The sequence below is a fragment of the Nannobrachium achirus genome, assembly GCF_963921795.1.
Source record: "Nannobrachium achirus genome assembly, chromosome: 11".
Classification (NCBI taxonomy): domain Eukaryota; kingdom Metazoa; phylum Chordata; class Actinopteri; order Myctophiformes; family Myctophidae; genus Nannobrachium; species Nannobrachium achirus.
In genome coordinates, this window is record NC_137820.1 from 16,954,497 (window position 1) to 16,973,163 (window position 18,667).

Consider the following 18,667-nt stretch of genomic DNA (forward strand, 5'->3'; position numbering starts at 1 on the left):
CATCGAGCTCGATCCGGTTTCTGGCATAACACACAGTCATTTGTCCTGCCTTGTCATTGAGATGGGGGTTAATAGAATTCTCGGCTGCAAGTGACCAAGCACCAGTACGCCCATTGGTACAACCCTGATCGACTTGGTATTATACTCATTGTACCAATTTATAATTTTTCAGACATCATGATAATATTCCAGGATTCTGTGACACTTCATTTTACACTCTGGCCTGATCCCAGATACCTTGACATCTAATTAGTGGCTGTACTGCCTTGGTAATAACCTGCACCTTCAACATGCGTGCGTCACAGAGATAAACTGCAAGCCTCTTCTAGAGTCGTGTTTTGGGAATAACACAGTGATGTATGAACATTATCCCTTTTTCTTTCTTTTATTGTAATTCAAATGTTTATTTTTCATATGCTTTAGCATATATGTTACTAGGCAGGGAAGTTTGTCCTTGGTAATTTAGTTTAGTCCCTCCCATGGCATATATATGGCTCGCAATCGGGTCCCAAAACATTACTTTTCAGGAAATGGAAAACCACTTAAACACTTTCAACCTGGTGTTTCTATTTTGGGAATGTCATAGTTTCAATTTCAAAACATAAAAAATGTATAAAAAGTAATAGTAAAAAAAAAAAAAAAAAAAAGGCAAGTGTTCAAGGTCACAATGATTGTAAATCACTGTAAATCACAAATCTTGCTCATGGACAAATTATAAAGTAGGGCATTCATTTATGAAAAGAAAACATAAGAAGACTATCAATGGAGATACAAGGTTAGGTTTCTGCCTGACAGGGATGGTATGAAAGCCATCCATTCCAATTTGACCTGTTAATTCAGAGCGTCTAGGGAGATAGGGGCAGGAATTGTGTCTCGGACATTGACAGATAGCGTGATGGATGGAGACCATACATACTGCATGAAGTCCTCGTCAAAGCTATCAAAGGAAATGGATGTAAACCAAAACGTTATTTTTATTGCTCATTCAATCTAGGGCGAGAAGAGGAAATGTGAAGGCATTGTTTTCCCTCCCTCTGAGATCATGGTAGTATACAGCAGTGGTTCTCAACCTTTTCAGGCCGCGACGCCCAAAATAATCATATTTTAACTGGGGACCCCCCCCCACCCTGATGAGCACTAAGAGTTGTGGAATTACATTTTGTGTAACGCGGTTCTATTGTGAAAATATCCGATCTACATGCTCACAACGCCTCACGTTGTGTGAGCATGTAGATCGGCTATTTTCACCATTTCTGCCTCTAGGGGTATTAAAAAGTCCTTAAATTGTCACTTTAGAAGTGCATATACCTTCTATACACTTAAACATTATGTTGGTTTGTTTACTGTTGAGAGAGAAAGCAATGTTGCACATTTAAGTTAATCATCTGGGGACCCGGACCCCCCTGAGGGTCCCGACCCACAGGTTGAGAACCACTGGTATACAACATAGAGATTTTCAGTATAGGGTGTGCCAAATGTAGTTTTAAGAGCGGCCATTTCACAGGTGTTCTGATTAGACTATAGCATTAGTTCTATGCAATCAAACAATTGAAACACCTGTGTTTTTACCCAAGAAATGGCCGCTAAGGACTACAATGACGTAGGCGCTGGCACACACTATATAGGCCCGCACAATTGACGAAGAAAAACAATAGCCTACTTTTATTGTAACTTATCGATATGCAATATTGACTTATACAATTTCATGGATGCTGCATGGAGGACTTACAGTTAAGCAAGGTAGACAATTTCCAGAAAGCATTCAGCTAAAACATGGGAAATGACTTTTCACAATTTGTATGCAGTCAAACTGATTAGAATTCAGAACTCACACTTTATTACCAAGTATAACAAAACACAAACCACTGCAGCCGGTAGGAAGAGCTGCAGGGAGCATAATCAATGACTAGTACTGCAGATAAGAGAAAACCACAGTGAAAGCTCTAAAAGCTCAGCAAAGGGTTTTGTTACACCGTAAATGAGAATTGATTTGTAAGGGTTAGTTTTTATATTTATTTACAAGGGAATAATGACTCAAAGAATCATTGTGTTCTGAAGAGTTTGCTCAAGGTCACAGCAGTGAGAATGCCACTGTATATACTGTAGTAGGCCACACAATGCCCTCTACAGTATCTGGCTGTAAGCTTACAACTGGCTAAAAAAATATATATATATATATTTATGTTTTCAATATAATATGGAACTGCAAGTAATCACAATATTGTCATTTCACTGCTTGACTGCAAATTACAATTAGGTGGAAAGGGATGCGCCAAGTAGCTTATTTTGTTAGATAGTAAACCTTCCATTCAGTGAGTGTGGAGAGATGCTAATAAATTGATGGCTGGGTTGTATGTGTCATAGCATGACATGACATGACGCTGCTTCAGCTCTACCCAGGCCCCTCAGCAGGCTGCTATCAGTGGTGGACAACGTTCTCAACCCCAGTACTCGTACCTGACTTAACCCAGGCCTAGAATTATTGAATGCTTTAACCAGTGAAAAATAGCAGATATACACTCGGCACTCGGTGCCGCGCTGTGAGCTTGTAGATCTGCTATTTATGAAAAAAGTTGTGAAAATGCGTGCAAATCCTTGAACATTATGTATTTTCAAAGCGAACGTTTGTATCTCAAATTTTGCTTCTGGGGGGGTCCCTGGAACTAAATATTTTGAGATGGGGGTCCGTGGCCAAATACATGTCATTTTGGGGGTCCTTCACATGAAAACGTTTGAGCACTACTGACATGATCTCAAGAACAGACTATCTGAGCTCCAGTTAAGTGAAAGGGATCTTTTCTTTGACGATGGCTGGCCAGATTGCTGACATAGAAACACAGGTTTTTCCAAAAAAAAGAAGAAGAATTCAAAAGACACTTATAGAATCGGTTTTTCAAAAATAGCAGATCTTGTATATCTGCTATTCTTCAATAGTTAAAGCATAAAATAATAATACACTATAATGTGTACCCGTTCTGAATGGGTTGTTAAAGCTGTGATGACACGCAAAAACAAGGTCAATCAGGCTGTTTGGCTAATATTGTTGATGACGTCACGTACAGAGAGTACAGTAGGGGGCGTCTGTCTCCAGGGGAGAGCTGACTGCAGTGAGAATGCGAATTGTGACAACAAAAATATAAACTAGTTAGAGGTGTAAAAATTATGAAAATTCTGCAACTTCATGGCATATTTACAGCTAAAAATTTACAAGTTTTCCACAAACTAGCCGTCGAAAAATGTGTATCCAGGCTCTGCCTTTTCTCCTCCCATGCTCGGGGCATGTTTAGCGGCTGTGTCCTGCTCTCTAGTCGGTCTCAAGCAACCGGAGCGTTGGTGGAGCTCTTGACTGTTCCGCATGAGTGACTTCTCCCCCCAACACGTGTGCGGGTGTGTGTCTCGTGTGTGTGGTCGTGACAGAAAATAGACGATTTACAAGCTCACAATGCGTCGTGCATTCGTATAGATCGTCTATTTTGTGCGCGGTCCTGTATGACGGACGAAGCATACTACACAGTCACTCGCTCCGTTTTCAGAGCGCTTGTAGACCACGTGACCTACTGTAGCCTAATGTTAAACTTCGGAGCATGACATCCCAGCTTTAAAGTATTGGAGTACTTCCTTAAAAATGTATTCAGAAGTACATGATACTAATACATTTCATGATACTAATACATTTCAAAAATAGCTTATACAGTAGATCTACTATTTAAAAGGGAGGGGCTAGACCTTGGGGACCGGACCTCGACATCATGCTCATGTCATGAGTTGGTGATTTCCATATATGGGCATAAAAGGGGCAACGACTGACAGGCAATGTGTCATCATGGCATTAGGCACAAACAAATGACATCAGGCATCTCCATATATGGGCATAAAGGGACAAAGACTGACAGATACAGAGATCGCCATATATGGGCATAAAAGGTACAAGGACTGATAGATAAAGAGATTTCCATATGACAAATTGGGCATATTGGTCGGATCGGTGGTCACACATAGGTATGAGGGCCGTGTTGTATTTAGTATTTTAAATAAGGCTACCGGTACATGTAAATAAAAGTACAATACTTGTCTTTGATGTGTAGTGTAGTGAAAGTATCCAAAAAATACAAACACTCAAGTAAAGTACAGATACTCAAATGTGCTTATAAGAACAGTACTCATTACTGTCCATCACTGGCCATGTGTCATATGACATGATGCCACTTCAGCTCTACTCAGGCTGTCAGCAGGCTGTTATGAACCTCATCTCTCATCAAGGCCCTCTGACCCCCACCGTGTCCATCTGAGAGCAGACAGCATGTGGGTGGGCAGGCTCTTCTCTCTCCCGGTGAGCCAGCCTTTGCGACAGAGTGGCAGTGTTGCAGTTGGCGCTTGCCAAGTGGGTGAAAGCTACGTTTCCCAGAGCACGGGCCCTGGTAGGGGGCCTCAAACACGCCATGGCTTGTAAGATGTTATTGTCAAATAAACATTGGAGGTCTGCTGTGTGTGGCAAACCTGCCATGAAGCGCAAAGGTCTAAGTGGCTTGTTCCAGCTGAGCTCCCAAGGGACGCACACGCACGCACACACACACACACACACACACACACACACACACACACACACACACACACACACACACACACACACACACACACACACAGCTGGCCCACAGCTCCCTAGGGGCCACAGAGGATGCAAGGTCCACCTGTCTACATTTCATGTGTGGCTGTGTGTGCCCTTGTGCTTTTCACATGTGGACAAGGATATATATATTGCTGCACTAGTGGCCCTAAACTCCCTTTTCACGCTTATGGGCAGCTCTCTTTTAGCCACAGCCAAGCAGAGGCCATGCAGATGTGTGTGATGCTGAGAGGTCTGGTATCAGATCAGGTCTCATGACCTGGGTGGGTGCTAGGAGAGGTGAACTTACAGTGCAGCCTGCTTATCTAGTCTTTTACCATCTACATCGTATCTGTGTAGTCTACAGTATATAGAGTACCCAAGTCCTGACGTTACTCCCACTAACGTACTAACTAACGTATGTTTTGTTTTGGGAATCCCATAGGCAAAAAGTTCAAAAAAAAAAAAAAAGAATCACCCCAGAGATTTTGTCAGGTACTGTATGTAACATGGCTTTAGCCATGTTCAACCTTATCTTCATACAACCAGTAAGACTCCCTAATCGGGAGATAAGCGACCGTCAGGTCACAGTATGCACAAAGAGGCCTTTAAGTGGCATTGGTTCCACCCACAAGTTTGTACGACAAACGGTTGATGAGTAAAGCCAAATAAAGTTTCGGCCAATCAGAAGAGGGGGCGAGGCAAAGTTAAACCAATTAAGGTGAAGGACTCTTAATGAAGTTAATTGACACCACCCACAAGTGTGTACGACAAACAGTTAATGAGTAAAGCCAAATAATGTTTGGGCCAATCAGAGGAGGGGGCAGGGCAAAGTTAAACCAATTAAGGTGAAGGACTCTTAATCAAGTCAATTGACACGACCCACAAGTTTGTACGAGAAACGGTTGATGAGTAAAGCCAAATAAAGTTTCGGACAATCAGAGGAGGGGGCGGGGCAAAGTTAAACCTTTAGCCATGTTCAACCTTATCTTTATACAATTAATTGTTCCTCCTTACGAATATTAATTATATATTGTAATTCATTATAAGATGGCACAACTTCCGTCGACACGCTCTGTGTCCCAGCTCGGTGGGCTGTGAACAGCCTATAAACCTCAATGGGGATTCCACGCTCATAGAAACTACAGGTTTTCTCTTCCTGGAAAATGTAGCAGGCTGAAATTGAAGCTGAAATGGCTGAAATAGAAGCCATTGTTCTTGCATTGATTAAAAAAAGGAATCTTGTTTGAAATTACCACACCTGCCAGTGCCCACAGATAACAGTAATAACTCAGATTTATATAGTGCTTTTCTAGTAAGTACCCAAAGTCAGTTTACATAAAGAAAAGGAAGGAACCAACTTTATTAAGAAAGAAGAGAAAAAAATTGCACCCATGTGAAGTGAGCGGTGCGAACACGACAAACGTGCAGATGTCCTTGTATGTGCATAGCCGCGGGAACTAATTTACAGTAGGAGGTGCTGTCACGCGCTCCTCATTATCGGTTTTATGCGGTTTTGATCGTGTTTATTCGGGTTTCAGTTAATCTACTTAGTTACTTTACACCACTGTCTACAACAGCAAGCATGATGGTCATGTTCCCAAACTTTTTAGCCCGTGAACCAAGAGAAATTAAACGTTAGGGTACCAAAACAAGTAGTTGTGAAAATAGCAGATCTACAAGCTCACGAGTCGCTTCGCACTGCGTTGTGAACTTCTAGATTGGCTATTTTAAAGACCCATACAATGTGTCCGCTACACGACCCACACATCGGTCCCGAACCCAGTGTTAGGAAACAGCTGGTTCTGGTGGTTCACCATAGCCATTAGCCACTAGCCCAAACAGTGTTAGCCAGCACTGCAGCATAGCATAGCATTCATCATTACTCTAAGTCTATATAGCCACGACTCACCAGTGAGGAGCTGAGGGCGATGTTTAATGCCTTTATAGCCTAGGTTGTGTTGTCTTGGTGTTCTGTTTATATTCCTTTATGCCCGTGTTGTTATATTTCACCTGGGGGAGAGGGTGCGGTCGCCCCCCCAGCACCCCTACTTCCCTCGGGGATGTGTATGTGGTTAATGAGGAGGAGGAGTATGACAAAAATATGACATCACTGTCAATATGGAATTAATATAAAACATTCTCTACTCAAGAGTTAACATCTCTAGAAGTGTCAGCATCCTTACAGTAGTTGGCCTTTTCCTTAACCCATTCAGAACGGGTACATATTATTGTGTATCATTATTTTATGCTTTAACTATTGAAAAATAGCAGATATACAAGCTCACAGCACGGCACCGAGCTGCGAGCTTGTAGATCTGCTATTTTTTTTTAATTGTGAAAATTTGAGTTTTGACCCGATTCTATAAGTGTCTTTTGAATCCTTCTAAGGTTTTTTGAAAAACATATGTTTCTGTATGTCAGCAATGTGGCCAGCCATCGTCAAAGAAAAGATCCTTTTCACTTAACTGGAGCTCAGTTAGTCTGTTCTTGAGAGACTACTATGTCAGTGGTTCTCAAACCTTTTCATGTGAAGGACCCCCGGAAGCAAAATTTGAGTTACAAACGTTCGCTTTGAAAATACATATATTCAAAGATTTGCACACATTTTCACGACTTTTTCAAAAATAGCAGATCTACAAGCTTGCAGCGCAGCACTCGGTGCCGTGCTGTGAGCTTGTATATCTGCTATTTTTCACTGGTTAAAGCATTCAATAATTCTAGGCCTAATGCCAAAAAGACAGAATTCCTGCTTCTTGAAGACTCTGATCATTCAACCATCCGCTCCATTGAAGGCAGTGACTTCAAAGAAACGGAGAAATTCAAATACCTTGGATCATACGTAGTCAGCAGCAAAAAGGACTTCCTGACAAGGAAAGGGCAGGCCTGGAGTGCAGCGCGAAGCGATGTGAGCTTGTAGATCTGCTATTTTTGGCTAAAGTTCTCAGAATATGGACACTAGGGTTCAAGTGGTTAGTATAAAAAAAGAAGAAAAAAGTTTCAATCACTCAAAGATTTGGAGGACCCCCTGTAGTAACTCTGAGGACTCCCTAGGGGTCCCGGAATCCCCGTTGAAGACCCCTGTTCTAACCCATTCTCTGCCTTCATGGCGTGAAATGTCACAGAGATAAATACTCTCCAAACGATTGATTTGACAATCAGACGATTTACCTGGAGCCAGGCTATTATCATCTCCCCTTTCCACTCCTTTTCTCATCTCCTTATGCTAATTCTCTTCTTTTGACTAATAATTTATGGAATTAATTTGGCGTGGAGGAAAATTGCTGCCGTCTTACCTCCAAAAGGTACTGGTGCCGTGCTACACTGAACTAACCAGACAGTCTCTCATAGTCTCAGAAACAAATGCCGGAATGAAAGCAGAAAATATTATATTAGCCCTATCATCCACCAGGACAATTTTTATACCCAGACACCAGATACCACATTTTCTTGCACCCTTCTAGCATCTACGTGTTGGTCTTAAAATGAGGTATGGTCATGGTGAAATGCTATCTAACACGTAAAGAGTTTTTTCGCTTAACCTGCTGGCACAGTGACGGTGCAGATATTTCCTTGCTACTGTGTTTAGACAAGTGTAATGCTCAACAGGTCACCATCAAATGCAGGGCTGAAAATTAGGCCTGTGATTATTATTATGTTTATTTTGACCAGCAGCAGGGCAACCTGGTCCACCTGTTTCAATCAAGTTTCAATCAAATTCATCACAACAACCCTGGTAAAAAATGGCATCTACCAAAATGGTAGACACTAGACAGCATTTCTGAAGGACTCCGCATTGAGGTTAAATAATTATGATCTGGTCCAGAGCGCCAGAGAGAGAGGAAGGGAGAGAGAAAGGGAGAGAGAATAAGTGAATTTATTTCAATTAGTAGTAGTCTGTTGTACACTTTATTTTTAAAGAACATCTTCAAACTAGAAATACTGTTCCTACAAAACAGTGTGGGCTCACATGGAACACCATGTATGGGCCCACACCTCTGCCTTTGTACTGTCGGTAATTTCTTTGAGGAGAATAAACTTGACCAATGGGGCTTTTAAGCCGTGACATCATTTTGTAGTCAGACCGCCAAGCAGATTTATTGTCAATATCTGTCCCTCGCTATTTCAACAGATCCGAGACAAAAATAACGACTAAAGTATAATTCTACCACTTTCCTTTCAACAACAAAGAGAAGAAAAATTAGTAAATAGTAAAAATAGTAAAAAGATTCGCTTTTTTGGGGGGAAAAAGTTCTCCTCTGCCTACAAAATGATGTCAGACTTAACAGCCCAACGTGTTTATATCAGGTCGCACTTGTTGGTGATGATGTCACCTAGAACGCTGCTCCTCATTGGCTAAGGGCCCTGCCTTTGTACTGTCGGTCATTTTTTTGAGGAGAATAAACTTGACCTATAAAGATTTGCTATAACATACTGGTCTCGCCTTTCAGCAAACCCACAATACTGTAACTCTCAAGCTGTAAGAATGTTGCCTCACGACTTTCTTTATCTGTCTCTGCTCAATGGCAGTCGTCAATATATCCATAGAGCTCCGACACAAGGACGCACGGACTGCAGCGTCGCTGTCATGCTTTAGCTGCTGGTTAAATAAAGAACATAACTGAGAATGAGCAAGTGATTATTAAGGGTAGGGATAACAATTTTATCCAACCAGGAGAGAGAACATATCCAGAATACAGGCTTAATAACAAGTAATTGAAAGTGATGACACAAACAAATGAGCAGACAAAATTGAAACTGCAACACTATAAAAATGAAGCTGATAAATGGGTACTCTCCTCAGGGGCGTCACAAGGGGGGGGGGGGAGTGGGACTGAGTTATAGGGCCCAAGGGGTAGGGGCCTTAATTATTTTATGATTTAGCTATTGAAAAATAGAAGATTGTAGATCTGCTATTTTTGAAAAGTCGTGAAAATGTGTGCAAATCTTTGAATATATTGTATTTTTTAAGCGAAACATTTTTAACTCAAATCTTGTTTCTGGGGGGTCCCTGGAACTAAATATTTTGAGATGGGGGTCCGTGGCCAAATACATATAATTTTGGGGGTCCTTCACATGAAAAAGTTTGAGCACCACTGACATTGAAACATAGGTTTTTCAAAAAGCCTTAGAAGGATTTGAAATATTCAAAGACACTTTCAACATTTTTCAAAAATAGCAGATCTACAAGCTCGCAGCTGTGATCTACAAGCTTGCACTGTGAGCTTGTATATCTGCTATTCTTCAATAGTTAAAGCACAAAATAATGCGTTCCAAGTCTAAATGGGTTAAACCCCCTCCCCCTATGAAGAACATTCATGGGGGGCCCGCAGTGAATCCTTGTACTCAGGCAACACCCCTGACTCTCCTGATTGGCTGATTAGCTATCGTTGTGCCCCCTGCATCCTCATCACCATGGAAACAAGCCTCCAGTCTTTAACGTGTGTTCCTTTTGAATTCAATTTCAATAACGTCTCAATCAATCAATCAATTTGCAAAGCACTTGAACATGTATTTTCTATTTATTAAAGAGCTGGAGAGACTGGGAGACCCTGTTATTGAAGAAACACTTTATACCATAGCAATGAGTACTACCGGTGTGTGTGTGTGTGTGTGTATATATGTAACGGTTTGTTAGAGAAACAGTACGGTCGAGAAACGGAGCACTCGTCGTGCGGCACGGGGCGGAACAAGCGGTCGCCACAACAACGTCCTCCAGGCGGAGCCGCTCGATTGTCCACGACATTGCAAGCGTCGTGGACAATTCCTGCTCTTCGCCCCCGAGCGCCGCAGGCGAGAGTGGCCGCGAAGAGCGGGCGGCGGAGCGCCGCGCGAGTTACGAAGCCGTGGTGAATGCAATCGTTATATTTATGCCCAGGCCGTAAGGCCTGGGCAAGCCCACGGCTAAACACTGCCGAGCTAGGCTAGTAAATAAAGAAAGAGAGTCGCAAACGAGTGACGTCAGCGCCTTCACTAGTGAATGGCTGTCGTCGCCATCTGGTGGTGATTGGTGTGTGGTGAACGACAAAACAAGCGCTCTTACAATGAACGTACTGAGTTACCCAAACGTACTGTAACATATATATATATATATATTATATATATATATATATATATATATACGTCATTTACAGTAAATAGCAATGCATCTATTGCTCAAGCACACCGTCTCCTGAAAGGAAGAAGGTGAGAAATGTATATTATGCCCAAAACACACCCATGAGTAATTGAAAGACTTAATACCAGTAAGACTCCCTAATCGGGAGATAAGCGACCGTCAGTTCGCATGTATACATGCAGCCTCATGGTGGCGCTAGAACAGGGGCATGTGAGAAATCAGGGGCGGAGGTTGTGGTTTGGCAGCCAAGGACTGTGTGTGCAAAGTTTGGCATGGATAGGGGCAACGGTGCTGGAGATATGTTGTCTGCAAAAAGCAACCTCATGGTGGCGCTAGAAGAGGGGCATGTGAGAAATCAGGGGCGGAGGTTGTGGTTTGCCAGCCAAGGAGTGTGCATGCAAAGTTTGGCATGGATAGGTGCAACGGTGCCGGAGTAGGGCCAAAAGTGTGACGTGACGGACTGACGGACAGACTGACAGACAGCTGGTGGAGCTTAATACAACCCCTTTGTGCCTAGAGCCAAGCCATAGATCATCTAAATAGGGGCCATAGAGTCTAATGATGGTGTGGCCTAACTTTAGCTATGGCTGTCCTGTCCAACTTTGGCTATAGTTAATCTACTGTATCTGTGCTAGTTGTGAATGAAGAGGTGAATGTGGTGTTCTATTGTGCATCTTCACTGTACAATACATAACATAAAGGATGACTAGTCTGCTGATGGTCTATGCCTCATTTGGCCAAAAGGAAATATCACTTTTATTTCAGCAGGCATTTCAAGCTTTAACTGTGTATCAAATACGTATTACTTGTTACACACAAAGTCACGTATTGAAGCAGCTAGCACCGCTCAAATGTATTGTTTCAAAATACTATGCCTAAACCTAACGCTAACCCTAACCTCAGTAAAGCTATGCCTAAACCTAACCCAAACCCTAACCTCAGTAAAACTATGCCTAAACCTAAACCTAACCCTAAAACCTAACCCTAACCTAACTCAATTCAGACAAATGAGATGTAGGACTAATGAGATTTCGGACTTATGGGCAGTCCCCGTTTCAAAAACTAAAAAGTAATCAATAGAATATTAACTAAGAAAACAATCAACAGTTGATGATGGTGATGAGAGGGGACGTCGCCCAAGGTCGCCAGTATTGGTGTATGTACAGTATGTACAACTCCGTATTCGGACAAGAGGAATACACGGCAGGACTCCATATTTGGGCAAATTGGCTGACATCATGATGACATCATAGTGATGACATAAGCCTCAATAAGAGGTTTTCACACAGCCTTGTCCACAGAGCAGGTTTGAACCTAGTGATCTCCTGGTGATAATCCATCCATCTTCAACCGCTTATCTTGAGTCAGGTTGCAGGGGAAACAGTTTCAGCAGGAAGGCTCCAGACTTACTGAAGCTGTCCATTAATGACTATGTTGAATTCTCTAAAAAAAGTAATAATTTTAATATTTTCACTCTGTGCGATTTGCAACATTTGGACTCTGGTCACGACAACATTGTTCCCCGCGATGTCATCGCCCCCCTCTTCCCCGTCGGCGGCCTGCAACTCTTTCTCCATGTCTCTGTTCAAACAGCTGGTAGAAATGAATAACAACACATCATCAGGCAACGTGTTCTACTCTCCTGTGAGCATCTGCTCTGCTCTGGCCATGGTGCTGCTGGGGGCCCGAGGCAACACGGCTACACAGATGTCCCAAGTCCTGCACTTCCACAGCCAGGCTACGGACGACGACCACCTGAACCTCTCTAAGGTCATAAGGGACCTGAACAACGCGGCGGCGGGGGAGAAATCCAACCACACCCTCAGCCTGGTCAGCCGCCTGTACGGAGAGGTGTCCTACCAGTTTGTCGAGGAGTTCTTGAAGGACACCGTTAAACTCTACGACGCACAGCTGGAGCCTGTAGACTTTGTGCACAACGCAGAAGGAGCCAGGCTGAACATCAACGGCTGGGTGGAGAAACAAACACAAGGTAGGATCAAGGAGCTGCTCGCCTCAGACGCGTTGGATGAGCTGACCAGGCTGGTGCTGGTCAACGGCCTCTACTTCAAAGGCAAGTGGGAAAAGCCATTCAGCGAGGCCGCCACGGGCGACGCTCAGTTCAGACTCGGTAAGACCGAAAGCAAGACGGTGAAGATGATGTACCAGAGTGGCACGTTCCCTCTGGCCTTCGTCCCCGAGGTCAAGTGTCAGGTGCTGGAGCTGCCCTACGCGGGGGGAGACCTCAGCATGCTCGTCGTCCTGCCCATGGAGACGGAAGACGGTGCACTGACGGGCCTGGAGAGGCTGGAAGAGGAGCTGACCTACGAGAGGTTTGTGGAATGGACCGACCCGGGCGTGATGCACCGAAGCCAGGTTGAGGTGGGCCTGCCTCGCTTCAAGATGGAGGAGGCGTACGACATGGAGGAAGTCCTGACCAGGATGGGCATGGTGGACGCCTTCGACAAAGTACTTGCCAACTTCGGCGGCATGTCGCCAGCCAACAATCTGTACGTCTCCAAGGTGGTGCACAAGGCCTGCGTGGAAGTCAACGAGGAGGGCAGCGAGGCGGCGGCCGGTTCTGCTGCCGTCATGACGATGCTTTCGGCGCGCCCTCGCTTTGTGCGCTTCGTGGCCGACCACCCCTTCCTCTTCTTCATACGACACCAACCCACCATGAGCATCCTGTTTGCAGGCCGATACTGCTCCCCTCCTTAAAGGAGCACTTTTTCAACCCTATCCACTAAATGCCTAAAATTTTAATACATTTTAATTCCTATAACTGGTCCTCCACACAATGCACATTATAAGATGGCACCATTTCTCTCTACTCACAGGTTTGGTCATTTCATCCCAATTACTGAGACGCAGATAAGAACTCCAAAACAATGCAGACATAAATAACAGCACAGGGAGTTAATAATCAGCTAAAAGCAAGAGTGAAGAAAAATAGGTCTTGAGCTGTGCTTTAAAGCTATCCACCGAGGCTATCAATAGGCTATTCTAAAACGGCTAGTTCCATTCCTTGATTCTGATTGGCTGGTTGCTGTGGTATATGAGACTATAACCCACACCTTGAATCAGTTTATATCAAACCCAGGTGCGTTATTTATTTCCACAGTGGTCCACAGTGCACCAATTATCTGCACCTGTGTTGTTTCTCCAGCCTGGCCGGGAAATACTTTCTTGCAGAGCAGACCTTATTGTGTATTATTAGTGAAATAGAACAGTTTTAATTAGTACATGTCTATAATTTTCATGTTGCAATATTGTGACCGTTTTAGAAAAGCAATAAGCCACGCGAGGCTTGTGGTTACCGGGGTAGTATACACCGGCTGAGAGGGTCGGGAACACTCGGCGCAGGGAAACACGAGGCGCACCGCCTCTCAGCCGGTGTATACTACCCCGGTAACCACTCGCCTCTTGTGGCTTATTGCTTTATCGTACCTGAGGAGAGACTCAACAATGTTAAAAACTATCACCAAACGTTAATTTGTTGAACCAGAGCATCAGCTGCTACAGTATCAGCCCTGCCCCTACTGTAGTGTATGCATAGCATCCGTTTCACTGGTTCAAAGTGTTTTATCGTCTCATGAATACATGAATACAGCTTGGAACACTGCAGAAAGTATTAAATATCAAAATATAAAAGCAAACAAATATTTTAGAATGGAATAAAGTAGAAATTAAATCTCACTCAGTGTGAAGTGAGCAGTGCTATTTAGGAGTTAATTTCATTAAGCGTCCAGTGAAGCTTTTTTCTTCTTTTCTTTATATATATAATTTTTATCCCAGGGGAAGGCATTATAGAAACCAGGATTACTGCATGTTTTTGTGAGGGTATCTACCCTAGGAGAAACGGGGAGAACATGCAAACTCCATACAGAAAGGCCCTATCGCCAACCCCACCTTGGGTGTGGGCGCTGATGACGTGGAGGAGGGAACACGCCCCCAGCGCCCACAGCGTCCCCCTGCGGGAATAGAACCCAGGACCTTCTAGCTGTGAGGCGACAGAACTAACCAAGTTTAGCATGGATAGGGGCAACGGTGCCAGAGATAAGAGTAGGGCCAAAAATGTGACGTGACGTGACGTGACGTGACGGACAGACTGATAGACAGCCGGTGGAGCTTAATACAACCCCTTTGTGCCTAGAGCCAAGCCATAGATCATCTAAATAGGGGCCATAGAGACTAATAATGGTGTGGCCTAACTTTATCTATGGCTGTCCTGTCCAACTTTGGCTATAGTTAATTGCGACCGTAGGTCGCAGTTACTTCTATACTATCCAAACCTCCACCGGCTGTCAGTCCGTCAGTCAGTCCGTCCGTCTGTCCCTCCGTCACGTCACTCGTCACACGTCACACTTTCCCCCTACTCATATCTCCGCCACCGTTGGCCCGATCCATGCCAAAATTTCCACACAAACTCCTTGCCTGCCAAACTACAACCTCCAAGGACCCCCGGAGCTCCAGGGATCCCCAGGTCCCTGGGGGACCCCCAGGTGTAAAAAATGACCAAATGTGCAAAAAAGACCAAATGACCACCCCAACGGGGCTGCACACAGGGAATTCCCGGGGACCACCGACACCTGGTGCTCCAGAACGGATGCAAAAGTGGTGGCGCCCCCAGTGGAGGACCCCCTCCACTGCAGCGCACATAAAATGCCGTAACTCGGGCTAGGAGCGACCGGGAGAGCCGGGGCCGGTACCTATTCGTCCGCTTCGGCGGCGCGGAGACCCCACCCCTCATTTCTCACATGGCCCTCTTCTAGCGCCACCATGAGGCCGATTCTTGCAAAACACATTTTTGGACACTGCTCCTACAATTTTTGCCCTAAAATCACGCTAATCGGTACACTGTATGTCTACACTCATGTCATCAACTTGGATCTGTCCCATATAGCGCCACCTTCAGGCCGATTTTTTAAAACACATTTTTGGACACTGCTCCTACAATGTTTTGCCCTAAAATCACGCAAATCGCTACACAGTATGTCTACACTCATCTCATCAACATGGATCTGTCCCATATAGCGCCACCTTCAGGCCGATTTTTTAAAACACATTTTTGGACACTGCTCCTACAATTTTTGCCCTAAAATCACGCAAATCGCTACACAGTATGTCTACACTCATGTCATCAACATGGATCTGTCCCATATAGCGCCACCATCAGGCCGATTTTTTCAAACACATTTTTGGACACTGCTCCTACAGATTTTGCCCTAAAATCACGCTAATCGGTACACAGTACGTCTACACTCATCTCATCAACATGGATCTGTCCCATTTAGCGCCACCTTCAGGCCGATTTTTTTAAACACATTTTTGGACACTGCTCCTACAATTTTTGCCCTAAAATCACGCAAATCGCACAGTATCTCTACAGTCATGTAATCAAAACGCATCTGTCCCATCTAGCGCCACCATCAGGACGATTTTGGAAAGAAATGTTTTTTGCCTATTTGTGGAGATAAGCGACCAACAGTCGCTTATCTCCCGATTAGGGAGTCTTACTGGTATTTACTACTGTATCTGTGCTAGTTGTGAGTGAATGTGGTGTTCTATTGTGATTTGTGAATCTTCACTGTACATACAGGATGACTAGTCTGCTGATGGTCTATGCCTCATTTGGCCAAATGGAAATATCTATGTTTATACTTCAGCAATAGCAACAAAAATGCTTCATGAGAACAAAGTAGATTTGTATCAGTTTCACTTTTATTTCAGCAGGCATTTCAAGCTTTAACTGTGTATCAAATACGTATTACTTGTTACACACAAATTCACGTATTGGAGCAGCTAGCACCGCTCAAATGTATTGTTTCAAAAACGTGCTTCTTGATTATTCGCTTAAACTAAAAAGTAATCAATAGAATAAAAATCAAACCTCGGTTCGAAGTGAAGCGGTGAATCCTAGTTTTATTTATTTATCACTGCTGCTTTCTTCTCTTTTCTTACTTGAATCTTTTGTTGGGTTTCTATAGATATCCACTCCTTTTGTTGATAATATTCCACATGTACAGGACAGATAAAACCTCTATTCTGAATTGTTATTTGAATAAGGTTTTTATAGTAGCATTAGTTGTGGATGCAGTAGGTGAGAACTACTGCATGTACAGGACAGATAAAACCTGAAGGCCAAATTATCATGTGAAGCTTGACCAATCCTCAAAGTATCCATTCATCAGACCGGGAGGGACACTACACACATATTCTGGACGTACAGGACAGATAAATCCTATTCATTCTGAACTGAAATGGCCATATATGGACATGGGACACACATTTTGCTTTTTGAAAAAGCCTATTCATTCTGGACTGATATTCTGGACGTACGGGACAGAAAAAACCTGTTCATTCTGGACTGGAGTGACCATATATGGTCACGAGGTGACATACACTGTGTTTTTGAAAAAGCCTGTTCATTCTGGACTGAGATGAGACCATATGGACATTAAACACACATTTTGTTTTTGAAAAAACCTGTTCATTCTGGACTGAAATGACCATATATGGGCGTGGGACACACAAAGCCACTCATTGGAAGCGGTTTTCATCGCTTCAAAAACTAAGAAAACAATCAACAGTGTTGATGATGATGATGATGAGAGGGGACCAGTCTGATGTCATGGAACTCCATATTTGGACAAGAGGAAGACACGGCAGGACTCCATATTTGGGCAAATTGGCTGACATCATGATGACATCATAGTGATGACGTAAGCCTCAATAAGAGGTTTTCACACAGTCTTGTCCACAGAGCAGGATTGACCCTAGTGATCTGCACGACTTTTCCACATAAACGAGACGACCGTTAGAGCAGTCTTACAAGTACAACCTCTAAACCGATATTTCTGTCCGAAATAATCCATCCATCTTCAACCGCTTATCTTGAGTCGGGTTGCAGGGGCAACGGTTTCAGCAGGAAGGCTCCAGACTTTCCTCCCTGGATTGTATAAAGACTCTTCTGAAGCTGTCCATTAATGATTAATGATTCTCTAAAAAAAGTGATAATTTTAATATTTTCACTCTGTGCGATTTGCAACATTTGGACTCTGGTCACGACAACATTGTTCCCGGCGATGTCGTCGTCCCCCTCTTCCCCGTCGGCGGCCTGCAACTCTTTCTCCATGTCTCTGTTCAAACAGCTGGTAGAAATGAATAACAACACATCATCAGGCAACGTGTTCTACTCTCCTGTGAGCATCTGCTCTGCTCTGGCCATGGTGCTGCTGGGGGCCCGAGGCAACACGGCCACACAGATGTCCCAAGTCCTGCACTTCCACAGCCAGGCTACGGATGACGACCACCTGAACCTCTCTAAGGTCATAAGGGACCTGAACAACGCGCCGGCGGGGGAGAAGTCCAACCACACCCTAAGCCTGGTCAGCCGCCTGTACGGAGAGGTGTCCTACCAGTTCGTCGAGGAGTTCTTGAGTGACACCGTTAAACTCTACGACGCACAGCTGGAGCCTGTGGACTTTGTGCGCGACTCAGAAGGAGCCAGGCTGAACATCAACGGCTGGGTGGAGAAACAAACGCAAGGTAAGATCAAGGAGCTGCTCGCCTCAGAAGCGGTGGACAACATGACCATGCTGGTGCTGGTCAACGGCCTCTACTTCAAAGGCAAGTGGGAAAAGCCGTTCAGCGAGGCCGCCACGGGCGACGCTCAGTTCAGACTCGGTAAGACTGAAAGCAAGACGGTGAAGATGATGTACCAGAGCGGCACGTTCCCTCTGGCCTTCGTCCCCGAGGTCAAGTGTCAGGTGCTGGAGCTGCCCTACGCGGGGGGAGACCTCAGCATGCTCGTCTTCCTGCCTGAGGAGACGGAGGCGGGCCTGGAGAGGCTGGAAGAGGAGCTGACCTACGAGAGGTTTGTGGAATGGACCGACCCGGGCGCAATGCACCGGAGCCAGGTCGAGGTGGGCCTGCCTCGCTTCAAGATG

At 44.4% G+C, this 18,667-nt stretch overlaps 2 protein-coding genes across 3 annotated transcripts in view; both read left to right on the forward strand.

Annotated features, from left to right (window-relative positions):
- syt7a (synaptotagmin VIIa) overlaps nt 1–18,667 on the forward strand; it is a gene marked incomplete at both ends in the record, with an annotated part of 128,842 nt that overhangs the window by 41,126 nt on the left and 69,049 nt on the right. The gene's annotated exons all lie outside the window — the stretch shown is intronic.
- Nucleotides 12,249–13,436, forward strand: LOC308293585 (leukocyte elastase inhibitor-like; the record flags this gene model as incomplete). The annotated part of the gene is made up of 1 exon (XM_080736173.1): nt 12,249–13,436. The coding sequence occupies one exon, from the start codon at nt 12,249–12,251 to the stop codon at nt 13,434–13,436; it is 1,188 nt and encodes a 395-aa protein (XP_080592299.1).